General features: G+C 39.8%; 1 protein-coding gene across 1 annotated transcript; it reads right to left on the bottom strand.

Annotated features, from left to right (window-relative positions):
- Positions 1–358: 358 nt before the first annotated feature.
- On the bottom strand, positions 359–21,343 carry LOC128615106 (zinc finger protein 850-like). The gene is made up of 7 exons (XM_053636965.1): positions 21,197–21,343; positions 16,571–17,951; positions 13,555–13,603; positions 13,200–13,278; positions 9,536–10,443; positions 4,429–4,507; positions 359–2,418 (listed from the first exon to the last, which is right to left on the bottom strand). Exons 2-7 carry the CDS (start codon positions 17,863–17,865, stop codon positions 1,337–1,339), a joined length of 3,492 nt encoding a protein of 1,163 aa, XP_053492940.1. The 5' UTR covers positions 17,866–17,951; positions 21,197–21,343; the 3' UTR covers positions 359–1,336.
- Between the last annotated feature and the right edge of the window lie 1,715 nt (positions 21,344–23,058).

Below are 23,058 nucleotides of genomic sequence, written 5' to 3'. Positions count from 1 at the left end.
TCAGCGAACTGCATCTTAGTGCTGAACATGTTCCATTACGGCAGAATATGTGCAGTCCAATCAAAATCATTCTTAAACTGTGTCACTGTGGTCGATTTCCGTATGAAGATGACGTCTATCGTTCTAGAGGGGTTTTGCACTGTAGATACGATGTTTGTTAGAACATCCTGCTTCCATCTCCTGTATATTACCAAGTGTTGTGGAAAAACCTGTTCATGCGTATTTAAAAACCCCAAACAAACCGTCAGAGACTGTAGTAATTAAAACAGTGTTATTCAGTCCAAACAGGATCTCGTGGAGTTTTTCGTGATTGTTCGCGGCTAAAAACGCTTGATTTTACTGCGGGTTTTTTCCAGAATTTGCGATGATGCAATTTGCAGTTTGTTGCGCCTTTTTTTTTGTGGAAAACTACTTGAACTGGAGAAATTGCAACCGCACGTGAATAAGAAATTATGTGACGCGTCTCAGCCCGAATCTGTAGTAACTCTGAAAAACTGGAGTTGGCTTGACTTTGGGTTAATCTCTGCGATCGCAGAATCCTGGAAGGACTGGAAAAGTTATAGAGTAATGAAGGTAAGCTAAAGAAAGAATGAAGATACTGTAAAGCCTGAGATACAGTGTTTTCATAAAGCTCATCATGACCGAGGCCTGAACCGCCATCTTGAGCCATCTTAGCAGGTTCCAACAGGAGGTATTAGTTTTAACAGATCACTATTTACAGCCCTGAGGCCAGAAATACACGTTACCTCATCAAGCTCATGAAAAAAAAATAAAAATAACAACATCAGTGGTGGAAAGGACCATAAAGTGAAGGCACTGAACTAACGGCAAAGCAAGCACGCAGCATTTACATCCTTTCCTTATTGAGGTAAACGAACTACAATGATTTAGGATTATCAGACATTTCAGTGAAACCGCAGACATCCCTTTTATATTTCCTGTTAAAAAAACTACTACGGTGTTCATCTTACCGTCACGGTGCAGGAACGTCTTATTCACCAACATGTTCATAACAAATACTCACATGACTTTTAAATCAACCAATTAACCAATTTCTCTTAATGCACGGATATTCAAATGTCTAACAATTATATACACCGACTATCTGACCGTTCTGCTTTAGAATTCAAACAACGTACCAGATAATATTCAACGTGGGCATGCGTTAAGAATATAATATTAAATACGCATTGTTATGTTCCACACCGTATAAAATCCACAGCTGCATAATTCATAGAGTAATCGGAAGGGAACGAACGAAATTCACCACTGGAATCTCCAGTATAGAGTTGATCAGAGATATCATTTGACCCAGAATAAAGTATTGAGGACAGAACTAGTTAACGATCACACTACAAACGTCCTCGTTCTCAGCTGCGTGGACGTGCTGGTGTCGCTGTAGATTTCTGTGGGTCCTAAAGCTCTTCCCGCACCGTGAGCACGGGTACGGTTTCTCTCCGGTGTGGATGCGCTGGTGCTGGTGGAAATTACTGTAACTGGTGAAGCTCTTGGCGCATGCTGAACAGTGGTAGGGCTTCTCCCCGGTGTGAATGTGTTGGTGCACTTGGAGATCGGTTCCTTGTGTGAAACTCTTCCCACACTCCGAGCAGTGGTACGGTTTATCTCCCGTGTGAATACGCAGGTGCTTCCGGAGATTACCCCTCTGTGTGAAACTCTTCCCGCAGTACGAGCACGGATATGGCTTCTCTCCCGAGTGAATACGCTGGTGTTGTTTGAGATTGCTCTTTCCAACAAAACTCTTCCCGCACTGCAAGCAGTGGTAAGGTTTCTCTCCGGTGTGAATTCGCAGGTGTTGGACGAGTGTGCCTCTCTCGCTAAAACACTTCCCACAGAGCGAGCAGTAATACGGCCTCTCTCCAGTGTGAAGGCGCTGGTGGACCTGGAGGGTTCCTACTCGACTAAAACTCTTCCCACAGTCTAAGCAGTGATACGGTTTATCTCCAGTGTGAATGCGCTGGTGTTGCTGGAGATGAGTCGTTTGCGTAAAGCTCTTCCCGCAGTGCGAACACCGATACGGCTTCTCTCCCGTATGCGTTCGCTGGTGTTGTTTGAGCGTACTCTTCAGGCTGAAACTCTTCCCGCAGTGCGAACATGGATACGGCTTCTCTCCCGTGTGAACGTGCTGGTGTTGTTTGAGATTGCACTTCTGACTGAAGATCTTTCCACACTGTGAACACCGGTGAACGTCTTTTTGGACTCGTCCGAGAGAGGGGCCGGTGTGGAAAGTACCAGAGGACCTTTGGAGACTGCTGGAGCTCTCTGTTGGTTCCAGATTCTCACATTTCATTTGGTTTGCCTTCATCTTATTTTGATCTTGAGGTTCTTTCAGAAGTAAATTTAGAGGAAGAGTACAGGTGGGAAAAAAGACAGCAGGAGAAGACAGGACACCACTTGTATCTAGATCAGAAGGAAGCAAAAATGGTCAGTGGTTGAATATTTTTAACAAATAAACCACACAGCTTAATTTAATAAAAGTGAAATTTAGAACTAGACCCGTCTGAGCTGTCTGACAACAGCTGGTGCATTCTGGAAGGATATTGCGACTGTCAGTGAAATGATATGGGACTGAACAAGCACCTGAGTGATCTCTGATGGAAATGGCTACTCCTGAAGTTGTAGAGGAGGAACCTGCACCGAGGCAGTTTAGCTATGTGAGGCAAACAGGATACTCCGAGGTTGCATGCAGTACATTTACGGCATTTGGTAGATGCCGTTATCCAGAGCCACTTACATTTATCCCATTTATACAGCTGAGCAGTTGAGGGCCTTGTTCAAGGGCCCAGCAGTGGAAGCTCGGGGGTGCTGGGATTTGAACTCAGAACCTTCTGATCAGTAAACCAACGTCTTAACCACGGAGCTACCACTGCCCCAGTAAAGTACATTCACACACAGCAATTTTATCGCTGCACGTCACCAGTCGCTGTACTACAAAGACGCCAGTAGGCGTTCCTACTACTGGTTGCCATAGTAACATTTATCAGTGGGTGGCACAACTAGTGTTCCACTTTTGACAACAAAAGAGTTTTCTTGATGATAAAAGTAAACATTCTGGAGGGAGAGTGTTTGTATATAAAATTCACCAGTGTATATATGCATCACATCCTGCGAGATGAAGGAGAAGCAAACGCATACGCCAGACTGTCCGGGTCCACAAAACAGTTCGGACTCGCAGGCAGCATGGCAGATCGCTGATCACGTGCAATCTACTGGCTTCACTCCCATTGGCTGCACCAAGTCGCTCCGAATTTGCATAAACTTTTCGCAACTTCGTCGCGTCGCTGGACACTCCCACACCTGGTCGCTGTAAGTCGCCAGCGCTCATCGAGATCGAACGGTCTCCAGTCGCTGCGAGGCTCTGTACTGTACGTGTGAACGCAGGCTAAAAGACAGAGAGATCTGAGAGTTGTCCAGGGATATGAACGACACCCCGAGTCCTGATAAACTGAAGTGTGTATACCCGAGATATCGTCCTCAGGACCCACTTATTTGACGTAGCTGCTGCCTAATGTTGTCCATTGTAAAGCCTTCAGTCACCAGCCCCTGTCTTTCTGTGGAACTTCTAACGTGGGGGACGCTCCAGGAGACAGACCGTAGAGATCAGATGTCCCCGACGCCTCGGTCTCCCCAAGGCTTGCGTGAACATGGAGATCCCTTTATGGAGCTTTGGAACTAAGATCTTCAGGTAGATTAAAAAGGACTTTTTGGCCACACTTGACTCACGATTCGGAGACTATTCTTCAGTTCAACCATCTGCTGGTTTTACCGGGCTATTCATTTATACCTGTAAAGATTCTAACACTATTAGCTTGCTAAAATAATACATAATGAGGCCTGCTTTTCTTTTTCTTTTTTTGCTAACTTCGAACTCTAGCTAGTGTCAGGACAAGTCAAGGGCATCTCTCAACAGTCACAATCATTCACTGTCAAAAGCCAACACACAGTAAATATACTAGCAGGTTGCAAATATTTGCAAAATATGCTTAAGTGATATTCCTGAATATTACTTTTACTTAGTCAATAGCTCGAGGAAAGGAAACATTTCTCTAGAAACACCAGACTGGACATGCTACGGTACTGACCAGATTAAAGCTGTTAGCGAGCTAAACTTACATAGCAACTTAATACTGTAATTAGCAATGCTAGCGGCCCAGAGCACCTGCACAGGGTGGTGCAAAGTTCAAAATAAAGACCATTCATACACACAATCAGCTCCAATTTAATAATTAATCAATAATTATCTGCACACTGTAAGGTTTCACTAGGGCTGCGTTCCAAATGAGTCCTGATAGGATATATAGTGCACTACAGAGTGTGTAAACACCGCTATTTTATAGGCTGTGTAGTGCACTAGCACAGGAAGTAGAAATCCATTTAGGATTCAGCCACTGTTAGCCGAGTTGAACTTACCTTGATCTTTACAGCAGAACGCAGTTAACCTCCTCAAATACACCCACAACGGATCAGATGGAACTGTGGAGGTAAAACCCTGTCAGAAATATTTGAATGTAAAGATGATTAGTAGAGTCGGAGAGCTCAGATCATCAATCAGCAAAACTGCCGCACGTCTTCTTCTATTTCTGTGAATGTGTGGCGGAACGCGACCTAGACGCTCACAGCGACACCTACTGGAGCATTGTATTAGCGCTCATGAACCGGTTAGCAAAGGGAAAATAAAACTAAATTAAACAATATAACACACATTGTTCCAGCATTACAATGGCCCTAATATGGTGCACGTTACGTGTAGCCTACACCAATTGGAAAACCTTTTAAATAAATGTACCTACCATCAATACCTCATTCAACAGCTGCTGCATCCGCAAAGGCACCAGTTTTGCGGATGACCCTTTCACCTGTCTCATGGACTCTTCACCCACCTGCCATCTGGCAGAAGGTACAGAAGCATCCGTGCCACCACCAGCAGACTCCATGACAGTTTCTTCCCTGAGGCAGTCAGATTACATTTACATTTATTCACTTAGCAGACACTTTTATCCAAAGCGACTTACAAATGAGAAAAATACAAGCAAAAGATTACTCAACACCCTGCTGTCTCTGAACGCTCACCTGGGATAGCCAAACACCTTACCCATTAAGACTCATACCACTGTACACCTGCACTTTACACAGCTGCACCAGTCACTTTACATTATAGAACTTGTTTTTCCAATATTGCTGCTATACTTACTGCTGCTACATCACACAACAGTTTACCGTTTACAGCCCATGTTCTGTGGGTTTATTATCCTGTGTGCTGTCTTGCACTCGTCTCACACTGTTGTGTAGTCTTGTGTACTGTTCTGTGTTGCACCATGGTCCTGAAGAAACGACATGTCCCAGTGTATACACGCTATATAGAGGAACGACAATAAAAACCCACTTGACCACACTGCTCACTTTTAGGATGAAATGGAACACTGACTGCATGCTAGACCTTTCTCACCCAACATCTCGAATGCTGTTGTGGCTATAAAAATGTTTCCAGATTTCTTGTTTGTTTAGCCAGGTTAGCTAAAGTAAGCACAGTTTCTGACAGGATTCTGAAGGATCAGTTGTGTACACGAATGATATATTTCCCAGTAATACAGTGAGTTTCTTCTTATTATTTTTATTAATAAAATGAGATGTTAGGAAATGAATCTTCAGTAGTAGATGTCAGTATATTTAACATAGTCTCAAATCAGTGGAAACAAGAAGAATTTGATTGACATCTATCCTTGCCATGAGAAGGTTTTAGGTTTTCTGACCTAAAACATACAGAAGATTCTGATAGGTCCCTTGTTGATTTCTTTGTACATGCTGTTTTTAAGAGGTTCAGAAGCAGGATATATACACACTTTTCATTGCTATGCCAGACCAGAGGAATTCTCTTAGATAACTGGGTTAACAGTGTAATAAGGACATCAACACTGGATATCTGGTTACTCTCTTTTAATCAGGTCAAACAAAACAGGTCTTAATCCTTGGACCCAGTACCAACACTTTTTACACATCTGGGTTTTCTGTGACAGAAATAATTAGAGCAGGGAAAAGATAACAGCAACAACAATTCATAAGGAAGCATGTTGATCCACACTGTGATCTCACTACCATGTTGGAGACGAGAGCTTCACCAGCACCAACCTGACAAGATCACACAATGATCATCTTCTTCCCCCATAACAACTAGAGATTTTTCTTACAAACACAACAAAAATATCATACAACAGTAATATTGTAAAACTGTGGCTTTCAGATATGTTAAATTAAAGATGTGAATTCAATCAAATTTGGGAATAGAAGTTTGATAATGCCCAAATTCTGTGATGCCATTTTATGTGTATATAGATATAAAATTAGTCACTGATTATATATATATATATATATATATATATATATATATATATATATATATATATATATATATATATATACACACACATTCTGAATGTTTAGAGGAATTAAGTCATAATTTGGCTGTCTTAATATATCAAATGCTATTGTTTTAAAAAGTGCTACATCAAAGAAAATACAGAAGTTGTCCATACACATGAAAATCTGGATATGGTTATTTGATGCATTTAAAACCATTAGATTAAAATAAGTGTCTCCTCAAGAGCAATACAAAGAGAAATAAAAAAAATCAACACCACTCAGTGCTTGCAGTAATTATAAAGGTGTTATGTTACAGAGTCAAGGAGAGAAGCTTTAAGAAGAAAAATAGATGATCAAGCCCAAGAGTAAGTATTTTTATGCGACCATTTTTACCAAGGTCTGAACCACCACCCTGAGCCACCTAAATGTGGGTACTATTGTTAAAAGACGGATGAAAGATTGTTAAATATGTAAAGTATTATTCATTATATTCTGCCTTTTTCCTTCAGTGTATTTGACTCTTTATCTATGCATCACACACACTGTTCTTGCTGGACCGGATTTGTTTAATAAACCTTTGACATGGATAACGGGATCCTATTTAGACTCTGGATTTATGCAATTTCTCAAAAAGCCTTACATTATTACTTTCAGTGAAGAGGCCAGAAGTACTCTATATATCCAAAAGTATGTGCACCCCTGACCATCACACCCATATGTGGTTCTTCTCCAAACTGTTACCACAAAGTCTGAAGCACTCAATTCTGTAGAACGTCTCTGTACGCTGTAGCATTACAGTTTCCCTTCACTGGAACTAAGAAGAACCCAAACACTGTTCCAGCATGACAATGTCCTTGTGCAGAAAGTGAGCTCCATGAAGACGTGGTGTGCGAAGGTTGGAAGAAGGTAGAAGAACTCGAGTGTCCTGCACAGAACCCTGACCTCAACCCCACTGACTCATCACCTTTGGGATGAACTGGAACTGGAGTCTCCTCACATCAACATCAGCGCCTGACTTCAACCTCACTAACACTCTTGTAGCTGAATGAACACTAATCCCCACAGCCACGCATTATAGAAGGAAAGGGGGAATAAATGTGGAACGGGACGTTCAGAAAGCACATATGGGAGTGACGGTCGGGAGTACACATACTTTTGGCTATATAGTGTATATATATATATATATATATATATATATATATATATATATATATATTACTTAAACAATCTTAAACCAAGAGGACTGAAATATCCAGTAGTGCTGAAAAAGTCCATAAAGAGAAGCCATGTGCTCTCCTCACAATGGAAATGTAAGCACACAGTAGTTTAACTGCCTGTTTAAAGGAGTGATTACCTAATTTCCCTAATAGGTCACTTCCTAATTCAGGTAAATGATCCACAAAAAGATTATTCATGTCTGTCAGCTATTCTGGCAAAATATCAGAAATCCCTTTTATTATTTAATTTTTAAAAAATCATTACAGAGTTACGACAATTGTTTAATTTCATTGATTATGACGATGGAGGAATTTTACTCTCATCCATCTCTACTGGATTAAGGTCAAGACTTTGACGTTCCAAAACATGAACTTTATTCTTCTTTAACCGTTCTTTGGTAGAACGTCTCGTGTGTTTAGGATCGTTGTCTTGCTGCATGACCCACTTTCTCTTCAGATTCAGTTCATGGACAGATGTCCTGATATTTTCCTTTAGAATTTGCTGGTATCATTCACAATTCATTGTTCAATCAATAATGAAAAGTTGTCCTGGTCCAGATGCAGCAAAACAGGTCCAAACCCTGACACTACCACCACCATGTTTCACAGATGGGATAAGGTTCTTCTGCTGGAATGTAGTGTTTTCTTTTCTCCAAACATAACACCTCTCATTTAAACCAAAAAGTTCTATTTTGGTCTATTCATACATCCACAAAACATTTTCCATTAATCTTCCGACTCGTCCACGTGATCTTTATCAAACTGCAGAAGAGCAGCAATGTTCTTTTTGGAGAGCAGAGGCTTTCTCCTTGTAACCCTGCCATGCACACCGTTGTTGTTCAGTGTTCTCCTGATGGTGGACTCATGAACATTAGCATTAGCCAATGTGAGAGAGGACTTTAGTTGGTTAGAAGTTACCCTGGGCTCCTCTGTGACCTCGTGGACTATTACACGTCTTGCTCTTGGAGTGATCTTTGTTGGTCTCCACTCCTGGGGAGGGGAACCATGGTGTTGAATTTCCTCCATTTGGACACAATCTGTCTGACTGTGGATTGGTGGAGTCCAAACTCTTTACAGATGTTTTGTGACCTTTTCCAGCCTGATGAGCTTCAACAACACTTTTTCGGCAGTCCTCAGAAATCTCTTTTGTTTGTGCCATGATACACTTCCACAAACACGTGTTGTGAATATCAGAGTCTGATAGATCCCTGTTCTTTAAATAAAACAGGACGCTCACTCACTCACATCTGATCATCATCCCACTGATTAAAAACACCTGACTCTAATCTCACCTTCAGATTAACTGCTAATTCTAGAGGTGCACATACTTTTACCCTTCACAGATCTGTAATATCGGATCATTTTCCTCAATAAATAATTGACCGAGTCAAATATTTTTGTCTTATGTGTTTAATTGGGTTCTCTTTAAATACTTTTAGGACTCGTGTGAAAATCTGATGATGTTTTAGATCATATTTATGCAGAAATGTACAAATTTTGAAGAGTTCACAAACCTTCAAGCACCACTGTATTTGACCACGCTGTATTGGAATTACAGGAATTTGAGAATATGTATAATATATAATCTTGTCGATGTCTTACATTCTCAATATATCCAACATGGGAATGGAATTGTAAAAATGTAAACAACTCCTACTTTAATGAGTGAATATGAAATTGTTTGGAGCATACAGTTTCCACACGGTTTAAAAGTTCATAGTGATTGAAACTCCACTGCCCCTTCTACTACATAGCAAGATTTTATATTATATATATATTTATATATATATATATATATATATATATATATATATATATATATATATATATATATATATATATATATATATATATATAATCAAAACATTCCAGCAGGTTTAATAAAGTGGTTAAATATCCTATTTGACTCAAATTAGGCATTTAAAATAAAATTAGGTAATCACCACACTTTCTGTTGAGAACTGTAGGTCCTCGTTCTCCGCCGTGTAAATGTGCTTGTGTTGCTGAAAATTTCTGTGTGTCCTGAAACTCTTCCCACACTCCGAGCAGTGAAATGTTTTCTCTCCAGTGTGAACGCGCTGGTGTTTTCGGAGATTACTCAGGGTAGTGAAGTTCTTTGCACACTGTGAGCAGTAATACGGTTTCTCTCCAGTGTGAATGCGTTGGTGTATCTGGAGAGTAGACTTTTGTGTAAAACTCTTCCCACAGTCCAGGCAGTTATACGGTTTATCTCCTGTATGAATACGTTGGTGTTTTTGGAGATTACTCCTCTGTGTAAAACTCATCCCACACTCTGAGCACTGATACGGTTTCTCTCCTGTATGAACTCGGAGGTGATTTATGAGAAAACCTCTCTCACTAAACCTCTTCTCACAATGTGAACACTGATACGGTTTCTCTCCTGCATGAATGCGCTGGTGTCGCTGGAGGTGACTCTGGCAGGTAAACTTCTTCCCACACTCTGAGCATCGATACGGTTTCTCTCCTGTGTGGATGCGCTGGTGTTGTTTGACATGACTCTTCTGACTGAAGCTCTTCCCACATTGTGAGCAGTGATAGGGCTTCTCTCCCGTGTGAGTCCGCTGATGCTGTCTGAGATACGTCTTCCGACTGAAACTCTTCCCACACAGTGAGCAGTGGTGAATTACTTTTTGCACTTGTCTGTGAGAGACATTAGTATGGAAAGTATTAGATAGCATTTGTTCACTACTGCAGCTCTCCACGGGTTCCAGATCCTCACATTTAATATCTTCTGATTTCATCATAGTTGAAACGCTTGATATTCTTCTGGAGATAAATGTATGACGTGTAGGAAAGAGGACAAGTGGAGGAGACAGCACACCCCTCAAATCTGCATCAGAAAAAAAACAAAATGTTTCAATATTTTTAACCACATAGATATTTTGCTATAGTTTATAAGCTGAAAATCTGAGCTACAGAAGAGCTTTCCTGTCTGGAAACCGACTGGTGTGTTCTGGAGAGAATTTGGATGCTGCTAGTGAAAGATCTTGGGGTGGCGATCCTGCTCTGGTCATGTCTGCTTGAACCACTTCTCAGCTACTTCCACTTAGACAAAACGGACAATCATCACCTCACTTTACAATTCCTGATCACTGATATATTCCAGGAACACTGGGCATGGAGGCAGGATGCTCTACTCAGCAACTATTCAGCAATAAATTAAATTGTTGAGGGTTTTTTTTGTGTGTGTGTGTTCCCCCTATTTTCTCCCCAATTTGGTCTTACCAGTTCCCACACACTAGATAACTCACAACAGCTACCAATCAAGAGACTACTTCATTCTGAGATATGTGAAGCCAATCTCTGCATCTCTTGGAACTGTTGCTTATGCTGTGTCATAGGCAGGGTAACACATGTCCGAGGATGGCGTACCCGCTCTCTTCCGCATACATGAGCTCGCAAATACCCATGAGTGTTGCTGTGATTGACAAAGGAGAGAGAGAGAGAGAGAGAGAGAGAGAGAGAGAGAATGCCCTCCATTCCACCCAAATAGTAAAGCCAATTTTGACTCCTGGGCATACATGGCTATGTCATCAGCAGAATCTCTCAACAATGCTTTCCAGAGGAATGCTTTCCTGTTGCCCCAGTCAGGAAACATTATCCAAATTCAAACTGCCACTGTGCATAGCCGTGAAAATCTGGGGGACTTAGATTTTATACAACACACCATGACAAGAGTGTTCTTTTGGGTTGTGCAAGGTGCATTCAATAAATGGAAAACAATGAAGGCAAAAACTAAACACAAAAGAATTGCTAGATATGCGTCTATAGTTGATTCTAGGAACCACAGTAGTGACACGTGCTGATGTATTCGCAGTAAACACAGCGATCTTTCTCTGGAACATTTGCCAGGTTGACGTCTGGCTCACGTCTCCCGTCGCTAGGAGGGAGGTGTCAATCAGCTCCCTTACGTACTGAGCAGCTTCTGTAAATGAACTGTTCCAATACTGTAAACTCCACTTTACATTTTATTTGATAAAAATTATAAATGTATAAATTTATCCATAAATAAAATGGTTTACATATTGCAAGTTCTCTTCTAGGTTCTCCTTGCTATTCATTGCTTACACCTGTACACCATCCAACACTATACGCTTCCTTCATTCAATAATTCATTCTGTCTTGACTTTTTCCTTAAATCCATCCAAGTTTGTGTCCGATACAACAGAGCAGATCAACGTCAAGGGCAAAGAATGATTATCATCATTTTCCATTTTAAAATACTGCTACAAGCAATCACAGATTTAATCATTCAAAACCATTACAGAAGACAAGAAAACAAGCATTTCCACCATTTCAGTTTTAAGAAGAGTAGAGGAGGCGTAATAATAGTACCAGCTGTGCAGTCAGGAACTGTGGAAATCACAAGAAGTCAACTGGATGGTGGATGTTTAAGTGTTTCTGCAGTATTACATAGTAAACAGTAAAAGAAAAGTAAAACATTTTGATGTATTCCTTTAATAAACCTGCTGTATAATGTAGTTGATGCTGCTGTGTTCTAATCATCATCCCAATTAAAATGGCTTGTAAAGTGTTTTGCTTGACACTGGGTTGTAGGCCTATTCAAGGTTTTTGGGTTGAAATCTTTATCTTTTTTTTTTTTTTTTTAATCTGAAAGAGGCACTTTGACATTTTAGAGACATCCCTAATAAATACAGGAAAGTGATGATAAATATACTGTATATTTGTGTACTTCTAGCTAAGTCATGCATATATTGTTAGAATTTATTTCACGTCAGTGAACTCAAAATATTCTCCATATACCTAAAGTGAGAGTGAATGAGATGGGGAAAGGGGCGTGGCTTCATGGAAATACCTGGTCATACTGGAGTGTTCAGAACACCTGTGCAGGTCATTCCAGACGGACAGGTTATTTGGCTCGTCTCTCGTTTTATTTGTGGAGAAAATCCCTTTCCATGACTGGAATTTCAGTCATTCTACATTTCAGTAATGGAGCGACTAGACTTATTTATGGATTTGCACTGGCTGGCTTTCTTTATTTTCGTATAATGGATTAAAGGTGCTGTTAGACGAAAATAATGCACACCTTCTGACCAATCAGATTTGAGCATTCAACTACGCTGTTATAAATGTAAATAAATAAATTTAAACTCAACAGAATATTGCAGATATAGAAGTGCAGTAATCCATGCAGATTTTATACTGTATACATTTGCATTGAAGAAGATCAAATCAAGGTTTACATTAGTTAGTTTTATTATGCGTAAATGTATACACACACACACACACACACACACACACACACACACACACAGCAGCACGAGTAGAATATATATAATAATAATTAAAAAAAGATTCTTCGAAATTAAAGGATTTTCATGAATATCAGGTTTCTCGAGTAAACGATAACACGAACTATTTACTCATAAATCCGCTCGATTTCATCTGGATAAATGAGGCCCATTGTCCTTTTTAACTAGGGCTGCGTTCCAAATGAGTCCTGATAGGATATATAGTGCACTATAGAGTGTGTAAACACCACTATTTTATAGGCTGTGTAGTGCACTAGCACAGGAAGTAGAAATCCATTTAGGATTCAGCCACTGTTAGCCGAGTTGAACTTACCTTGATCTTTACAGCAGAACGCAGTTAACCTCCTCAAATACACCCACAACGGATCAGATGGAACTGTGGAGGTAAAACCCTGTCAGAAATATTTGAATGTAAAGATGATTAGTAGAGTCGGAGAGCTCAGATCATCAATCAGCAAAACTGCCGCACGTCTTCTTCTATTTCTGTGAAAGTGTGGCGGCACGAGACCTAGACGCTCACAGCGACACCTACTGGAGCATTGTATTAGCGCTCATGAACTGGTTAGCAAAGGGAAAATAAAACTAAATTAAACAATATAACACACATTAAAAGTGAAGATTTGAGCAGCAAACCAGACTGTTTCTGCCCCAGGCAATATGTTACTTACCCTCAGGGCTATGACATATTTCTGTTTTGAAATTGAAGTTCTCACATCTCTAGTAGCAATGTTGATATGTGTCACTGTGTCTTCCAAATTGAACAGCAGGTTTCCCAGCTCAAAGTGATTATATTCATACATTCATTCATCTTTAATCATAAATATACGGAAGCCCTAAGTGGCCATGCATTATTACTTTTTTTCTTCTGTTGTTTTCTCGTGGACATAAATTATCCCGAAGTCAACAGGGTTTTGAATTGGCTTTTTGCTTGACTAAGGTCTGTGCTTAACACAATCTCAATATATGTTCACGGTTTATACTATGCCATAAAATACATCAGTAATATCCCACTCAGGATTAAAAAAAAAAAGAAAAGAGAGAGAGAAAGCTTTTATGTGTCTTGAAAATGACGGTTGCTTACAAGTGGCTAAATTTTATCACAGAGGTTGTCGCGGACATTAAACGCCATCACTCCGAACAGGAAATCTCATCTACTACAGCCTCGTTGTGTTTATACTCACACTCTTGCAAACTATTCCAACTCAAACTTTCCAACTTGTAGATTTATCAATTTATAGTATTTTCCAATTGTATTGGTTTAAAAAGATTAAAATAAATAAAGATTGAAAGAGTTGTCGGAAGATCAGTGGTGGTAACATTAAAGTCATGCGACCGAGATGTAGTTTATAGTCTAACATTAGCTATTTACTTCTGGCGAGTGTATTTAGGCTTCAAAATTCATAAAAGTTGTGTTCATTTGTTAAAATTATCGTAATGAACGGAACATGTAAGAATCATAAACTTTTGTTGGTCACAGTGTTTATTTTCTGCAATAATCCAAAAGCCAATGGAAAAATCCTATTGGCTTTGTGTCGAGGGAACCGGGGTGATGCTAACTTCTGGGGTGGTCTACAAAAATACCTCATTCCTGCAGGATTGACTTCCACATTAGTGTCTGACACTTGAGAAGGGGACACACACCCCTCTCTCTTAATGTGGAGATAAAGTCCATCTCTACAGCGGGCAGTTATTACATTTATGATGGAGAAGACACCAACATGCATGTAACACCAGTCCCATTCACAAAGCGCCAGATTCTCTCAGGATAAAATTACATCGTGAGAAAACAGCTTTTAGTTATTGTCGAGATCACGAGAAAACAACAGAAAAAAACATTAATGATGCATGGCCGCTTAGGGCTTCCGTATAAATAAAACAAATCAGTCTATATAAATAAATAATCAGCACACAATCCAGGTTTTTGTTGATCCATTGTTTACATAAAATAACAAGTCATGAATCTCAGGACATTCAAAACAGTAATTATCATTTAATGAAAAAAAAAAATAATGAAAAACTTTCCATAGATAAAAATTTGCAAGAACACTATCATTAAAAAATAAACTGTAAATATAAAAACTGATAAATCTTTCAACTTCTGATCAACTTCTCCACTTGAAAAGACAGGTTCACTTCTTCCACCACCATCATCATCTGCAGATTTAACAAAGAAATAAAAGACAGTGTAAGTTACATGGACATTAGATTAAAGCAGCGGTTCTCAACCTTCTTGCGTTTTAAGAAGGACATCGTTTTCCGCCAGTGGCGTCTCTGTGAATCTTGGAGGCTTAGTGGTTAGCATATTTTCCTCACAGCTCCAGGGGTTTGATTCCCGCCACTGCCTGCTGTGGGGTTTTCTTCTGGGTACTCTGGTTTCCTCCCCCAGTCCAAAGTAAGCTGATTGGTGTTTAGGTGATTGTGCCGTGCCTTGTGCCCCATGCTCTCTGCAATAGGCTCCAGGTTCCCTGACCCTGTAGAATAAGCAGTATAGAAAATGGGTAGATGGATGATTTGTAAAAATGTCCACTGATTGATTTGTGACAAGGGCGCACGGTGGCTTAGACCACTGTTATAAAGACTATAGAAATGAAATGTAATAGTCATTATAAAGAGGGTATTATTTTATAGAGTCAAGAAGAGAAGCTTTAATAAGTATTATACATTTGATTTGATAAATTTTCTAAAAGGAACTTTCTTTTCATCATTGTTATTCCTAACAAATATTCTCATATCTGGTCAAATCCTGACTTTTTAAAACAAGAAAACACACAATTTCTATTAGTTCATGGCTATTCAAGAATATAACATCTATTCACCATCTATTTGACCACGCTGTCATGGAATTACAGGAATCTAAAAATATATTTGATCTTGTTAATGTCTTACAATCTCAATATATCCAACTTCAAAATGCAATTATTCCATTTACAGCATTTGGCCCTTATCCAGAACAATTTACATTTATCTCATTTATACAGCTGATCAGTTGAGGGTTAAGGGCCTTGCTCAAGGGCCCAGCAGTGGCAGCTCATCAGTGCTGGGATGTGAACTCATGACCTTCTGATCAGTAGCGCACTGTCTGAACCACTGAGGTAATATTTGCCAAATTATTTTTAAAAAACAAAAACATTAAAAAGAACTCTTTTTATGAGTAAACCTGAAATAGTTTGGAAAAGTTTTTATTTTATTTTATTTTCCAGTCGTCTAAAATTTCATAGTGATGGAAACCCCACTGCCCCTTCTACTACATACAGTACAACTTACTATTTTTGTCTAGTTATGAGCAGTATACCTATAATTTTGATATTTATTTTAAAAAATAAATTATTTGGGGGGAAATTTGTGGTTGAAAATTGTGCTTGGGGTATCTTTCTTTATAATACAGCGCCCTCCACTAATATTGGCACCCTTAGTAAATATGAGAAAAGAAGTCTGTGAAAAATTTTGTGAAACAATTTGTTTTACAACCTTCTTTGCTCATATTTACCAAGGGTGCCAATATTATGCCCCTTGATTTAAAATACTGTTTTCTACTGCAGTGAAATCCATGAATTGTTTAAGTGTGGCTTAATGTTAATCTCACACAATTATAACATATCCTTATTTTCAGCTTTGTTAATGTGCTTGTGTTGCTGAAAATCACTGTGTGGACTAAAACTCTTCCCACTGTCCGATCAGCGATACGATTTCTCTCCTGTACCAGTGCACCGGTGTTTACGGAGATTGCCCAGGGTAGTAAAGTTCTTTGCACACTGTGAGCAGGAATAAGGTTTCTCTCCAGTGTGAATGCGTTTGTGTACTTGGAGTGCGTCATCTCGGCTAAAACTTTTCTCACACTCTAGGCACGGGTACGGTTTCTCTCCCGTGTGAACACGCTGGTGTTTTCGGAGATCACTCAGGATAGTAAAACTCTTCCCACACTCCGAGCATTGATACGGTTTCTCTCCAGTGTGAATGCGCTCGTGTTGGCGGAGGTGACTCAGGGTAGTGAAGTTCTTTGCACACTGTGAACAGTAATACGGTTTCTCTCCAGTGTGAAAGCGTTGGTGTATTTGAAGCGAGTCCTCTCGACTAAAACTCTTCCCACACTCTAGACAGAAATACGGTTTCTCTCCAGTGTGAATGCGTTGGTGTATTTGGAGACTAGACTTTTGTGTAAAACTCTTCCCACACTCTCGGCAGTGAAACGGTTTCTCTCCAGTGTGAATGCGCTGATGTTGTTGTAGATGATTCAGGGTAGTAAACTTTGTTGCACACTGTGAGCACTGATACGGTTTCTCTCCAGTGTGAATGCGTTGGTGTATTTGGAGACCAGTCTTTCGTGTAAAACTCTTCCCACACTCTAGGCAGTTATATGGTTTCTCTCCAGTGTGAATGCGTTGGTGTTTTTGGAGATGAATCTTCAGCCTAAAACTCATACCACACTCTGAGCAGTGAAATGGTTTCTCTCCAGTATGAACTAGGAGATGATTTATGAGAAGACGTGTCTCACTAAAGCTCTTCTCACAATGTGAACACTGATGCGGCTTTTCTCCAGCGTGAATATGCTGGTGTCGCTGGAGGGCTATCGGCCAGGTAAACTTCTTCCCACAGTCTGAACACTGATACGGTTTCTCCCCTGTGTGGATGCGCTGGTGTCGCTGGACATCTCTCTGCCAGGTAAACTTCTTCCCACACTCCGAGCATTGAAACGGTTTCTCTCCTGTGTGAATGCGCTGGTGCTGACTGACATGACTCTTCTGACTGAAACTCTTCCCACATTGTGAGCACTGATACGGTTTCTCTCCTGTGTGAATCCGCTGATGCTTTCTGAGAAAACTCTCTCGATCGAAACTCTTTCCACACATTGAGCAGTGGTAATTTTTTTCCCGCACTCGTCTGCGAGAGATCTTAGAGTGGAAAGTATCAGAGATTTGTTCACTACTGCAGCTCTCCACAGGTTCCAGATGCTCACATTTAATCTCTTCTGACTTCATCATAGTTGAAATGCTTGATATTCTTGTGGAGGTTAAGTTATGATGTGTAGGAAAGAGGACAACAGGAGGAGACAGGACACCCCTCAAATCTGCATCAGAAAAAGGCAAACATATTGATTTTATATTTTAACCAATTAAACAATTTTGCTATAATCTTTAGGCAATAACACCACACAACATGCTACCCGATTTTCCTTAGTCTCATCTTTTAGGAAATCCCACGAGGAACACACACATACCAAATAAGACATAAGTTGACCGTTGTTAACACATGACTAATAATTAATCACAAACCTATATCCATAATCAAACATACTCATGCATGTTAAACAATCAAATGTCTAAATGCAACTGTGTGGTTACAAGCATGATAATTACAGGGTAAGACATAGAAGAAAATAGGCAATTTCAGTTGTTATTTTATTATTCTTGCAGTTCTTGGTCTTTTAGAATATATGAGGTATCCTGATTCAGTTGGGGTGACAAAGGTATGATAAGGACTGTGATTAAAGAAAGTCAACTGGGTAACATAGCAAAAGGGCTTTGCCTGTGTTGATTGCCCATGGGGCCTGTTTGGATGAGTTACCCCCCTCTTCCCAAAGTTATCAGCTGAGGGACAGGGCTTTCATCTTGTAGGCCAGCCACCACGTCTCGGCCAGTGGTCTAGATCAATGAGTTTTAGGAGAGGTTTGCTAATCTGTGAGGGATCATCCATTGTTCACAGGGCAGTGAGATCTCAGCAATCCGCCATGAGCTGTAATTAGCTTTGTGCCCCAAAGTCTGCACACAGAGGCTCATGATTTAAGGCTCATGTGAAGGGGTGATCTTATGCTTATGCTTCTCTTCTGCTTATGATCTTGTGTGCTGAGGTCCTACAGTGATGTACAGTTGCAATCAAAATGATTCAACACCCATTACAATTGAAGTAGTTCAACACAACAAATGCTTCAAGTGGTTTCCCCAAATTCAACTGAAAATGCAACTTATAATAATTTTTCCAGTCTCTAAATTATTCAACCCCCTGAATAGAATCCCTCACAACAGCACAAATATGCAGAACAGGTGTTGTCTCAAGCACACCTGATGCTAAACTAATCAAGTTCCAGGTGTGCTTGAGCTGGAACACATGAAATACCTGAACTGGCTAGGGGCAGAAAACACGTAAATACCTGGACGAGGCAGAGAAAGGAAACTATCGACGGCTGCAAGCAGATTTGTGAGAAGTCAGGTTGTGGAAAAACCCTCGAGTGACTGTAAAAGGCCTGCAGCAAGACTTGGTGTAACAGGCACTGAGGTTTCAGTGAGTACAGTAAGGAGCGTACTAAACGCAGAAGGTTTCCATGCCAGAACTCCAAGACGTTCACCACTACTGGCCAAAAGCACAAGAAAAGTCGCTCAAAATCACATAAATAAGCCACAGAAGTTTTGGGATTCTGTTCTGTGGAGCGATGAAACAAAACTGGAACTTTTCAGCACGATGGATCAGTGGTACGTCTGGAGGAAGAAGAATGAAGAAAGAACACTCTGTCCACAGTCACACATGGTGGAGGCTCGGTGATGCTCTGGGGCTGCTTTACATCCCCTGGCACTGGAAACCTGCAGCGTGTGGAAGGCGAGATGGATTCACTGAAGTACCAGGAAATCCTAGGAGAAAACCTCATGCCATCTGTGAGGAAGCTGAAGCTTGGGCATCATCGGACCTTCCAAGAGGACAATGATCCCAAGCATATCTCAAATTCCACAGAGGCTTGGTTGCAGAAGAATTTCTGGAAGATTCTACAGGGCCATCACAGTCTCCTGACTTGAACCCCATAGAAAATCTCTGGTGGGATTTGAAGAAGGCGGTTGCAGCACGCAAACCCCAGAATATTACTGAAATGGAGGCCATTGCTCATGAGGAATGGGAGAAGATTCCTCAGGAACGCTGCAGAAGCTGGTGTCTGGCTATGTATCTCATTTGCAGCAGGTCATAACAGCAAAAGGGAGCTCTACTAAGTACTAAAGATGCTCACCATGAAGGGGTTGAATCATTTTGAAACTGGAGAAATCATTATAATTTGCATTTTCAGTTGAATTTGGAGAAACCACAAAGTATTTGTTGTGTCGAACTATTTCAACTGCTTTTGTTTGATTTGTTCATCACAAATGGCTGAAAGTCTGTCAATTTTGACAATAAACCTGATTTGCAATGGGGGCTAATAATTTTGATTGCAACTGTATGATATGTCTTTACAATATATGGGCCATTCTATAGAATTGGTGCAAACTGCTGGCCCACAACCAAAAAACACATTTAAAAAGCATTTAATTGTTCAAATGTTAGATGTTTACTAAGATCCTTCTATTATCTATTGAAACCCATAATAATGTTTAAAATATCAAAGCTTAATATACTGTATATATCAATTATTGGGTACTTTCAATTGGGAGGTGGCTGTCCCGAACTCTAACCCCTAAATTTCAACTTATGAAAATGATATTGAAATAATTTTTGCATTTTATTCCATTTCCATTGTTGTTTTTAAAAATATCTTCTTCTTTTTTTTTTTAAGTGAAGTTCAAAAAAAAATTATTTTATGTTTTCTTTGTAAATCAAAATTTGTAAAGTGTCCCGCATTTTCATGTCACTGCCGAAACAGTGTATGTTTTAGTCCATTGGCTGAGACGGATTTTAACCACACCCCCACATTTTTGATCAGGAAATATTCCTGTGTTCCTCTCTCATAGCTACATGGTGAGGAGATAGGTAAAAAATCTGTGTGTAACTTTATAAGGAGCGTCACTACCAAACACCTTTTTTCTGCAATTAAGCAAACTTAGTCATTGTTGTGGTAGTGACAAAAGGGAACGCTTAATCCTTTATTTTTAAATTTTAGTAGAGTTATGCAAATCCCGCCCCTTCCCTGCCATGCCACGCCCATTTAAGTTGCGTTTCTCAAAAACATTGAAGTAGACTTGAGCTGAAAGAGGGGGGTTTCATGACCTCTTAAAGGCGTCTGTTAAATGCTGTATATGTAAACAAACAAACAATCTAAACTTGATCCGTATATAAAACTAAACTAATACGAAATTATATTATTTTAAGCCGCTCAATCAGCGTTGACATTAATAAAATGAAACCCGATTATGATTAGCGTCAATGTAGTAATTAATGAATAATTATCTGCACACACAGTAAGGTTTCACTAGGGCTGCGTTCCAAATGAGTCCTGACGGGATATATAGTGCACTGCAGAGTGTGTAAACACCACTATTTTATAGGCTGTGTAGTGCACTAGCACAGGAAGTAGAAATCCATTTAGGATTCAGCCACTGTTAGCCGAGTTGAACTTACCTTGATCTTTACAGCAGAACGCAGTTAACCTCCTCAAATACACCCACAACGGATCAGATGGAACTGTGGAGGTAAAACCCTGTCAGAAATATTTGAATGTAAAGATGATTAGTAGAGTCGGAGAGCTCAGCTCATCAATCAGCAAAACTGCCGCACGTCTTCTTCTATTTCTGTGAATGTGTGGCGGAACGCGACCTAGACGCTCACAGCGACACCTACTGGAGCATTGCGTGTCTCCAAGAGAAATGACTCAAGAGTCAGAACTCAAACTCAGTATATTAATATCAGTATTTAAGTAATGATAAAGAGGGTGTTATTTTATAGAGAAGCTTCAATAAGAAAGCAATAAGATGAATCGTTTTAATATTTATTTATGTTAAATAAAATGAAACCCGATTATTACGGAAACACTAAGCGTCTGTAAGAGCCATTATGTTGTATTTACCGTTTGTTGTAATGTCATTGTTTAACACTAGGTGGAGTGTGCGTGTAATTAGTATTTAGGTAGCCAGAGAGAAGGCAGGTGTGTAATGGAGGGAAACACAATTTTTGACCGTGTCAGGACATGTGCAGGTGGAAGCAAGTTGGTGGGATTACTGCGAGTTTAAGAGGACATCTACGAGCTTTGTGATAAATAAAACGGATAAAAGCAGTACTAGACTGGAGTGTGTCTTGTTCGGATTTCACGCGTCGGAAACACCTCTAAGTGACAAGATGGTCATTTGTCACTACAACGGCGATGCATTAATAATGTTTTTTTTTTTCTGTTGTTTTCTCGTGATCTCGACAATAACTAAAAGCTGTTTTCTCACGATGTAATTTTATCCTGAGAGAATCTGGCGCTTTGTGAATGGGACTGGTGTTACATGCATGTTGGTGTCTTCTCCATCATAAATGTAATAACTGCCCGCTGTAGAGATGGACTTTATCTCCACATTAAGAGAGAGGGGTGTGTGTCCCCTTCTCAAGTGTCAGACACTAATGTGGAAGTCAATCCTGCAGGAATGAGGTATTTTTGTAGACCACCCCCAGAAGTTAGCATCACCCCGGTTCCCTCGACACAAAGCCAATAGGATTTTTCCATTGGCTTTTGGATTATTGCAGAAAATAAACACTGTGACCAACAAAAGTTTATGATTCTTACATGTTCCATTCATTACGATAATTTTAACAAATGAACACAACTTTTATGAATTTTGAAGCCTAAATACACTCGCCAGAAGTAAATAGCTAATGTTAGACTATAAACTACATCTCGGTCGCATGATTTTAACGTCACCACCACTGATCTTCCGACAACTCTTGAGATCTTTTTATTTAAAAAAAAACAACAACAACAATACAATTGGAAAATACTATAAATTGATAAATCTACAAGTTGGAAAGTTTGAGTTGGAATAGTTTGCAAGAGTGTGAGTATAAACATAACGAGGCTGTAGTAGATGAGATTTCCTGTTTGGAATGATGACGTTTAATGTCCGCGACAACCTCTGTGGTAAAATTTAGCCACTTGTTAGAAACGTCTTTTTCAAGACACATAAAAGCTTTTAAAAAAATTATAAGTGGGGTATTACTGATGTATTTTATGTCATAGTATAAAATGTGAACATATATTGAGATTGTGTTAACCACAGACTTTATTTCAGGCATTTAACCAAAAACCCATTCAAACCCCCATTAATTTCGGGACGATGGAAGTCGAGTACACAGGAAAATTAAGCCGAGATCAAGATAACAAGAAAGGAAAAAAATAATAACGCATGGCCGCTTAGGGCTTCAGTATTGAAGTAATGATAAAGAGAGTGTTATTTTTATAGTCAATAAGAGAAGCTTCAATAAGAAAGCAATAAGATGAAGCGTTT

Source organism: Ictalurus furcatus, chromosome 11, assembly GCF_023375685.1.
Source record: "Ictalurus furcatus strain D&B chromosome 11, Billie_1.0, whole genome shotgun sequence".
Classification (NCBI taxonomy): Eukaryota; Metazoa; Chordata; class Actinopteri; order Siluriformes; family Ictaluridae; genus Ictalurus; species Ictalurus furcatus.
Note: the sequence above shows the minus strand (reverse complement) of the source record. Positions and strands in the feature narration are given on the sequence as shown.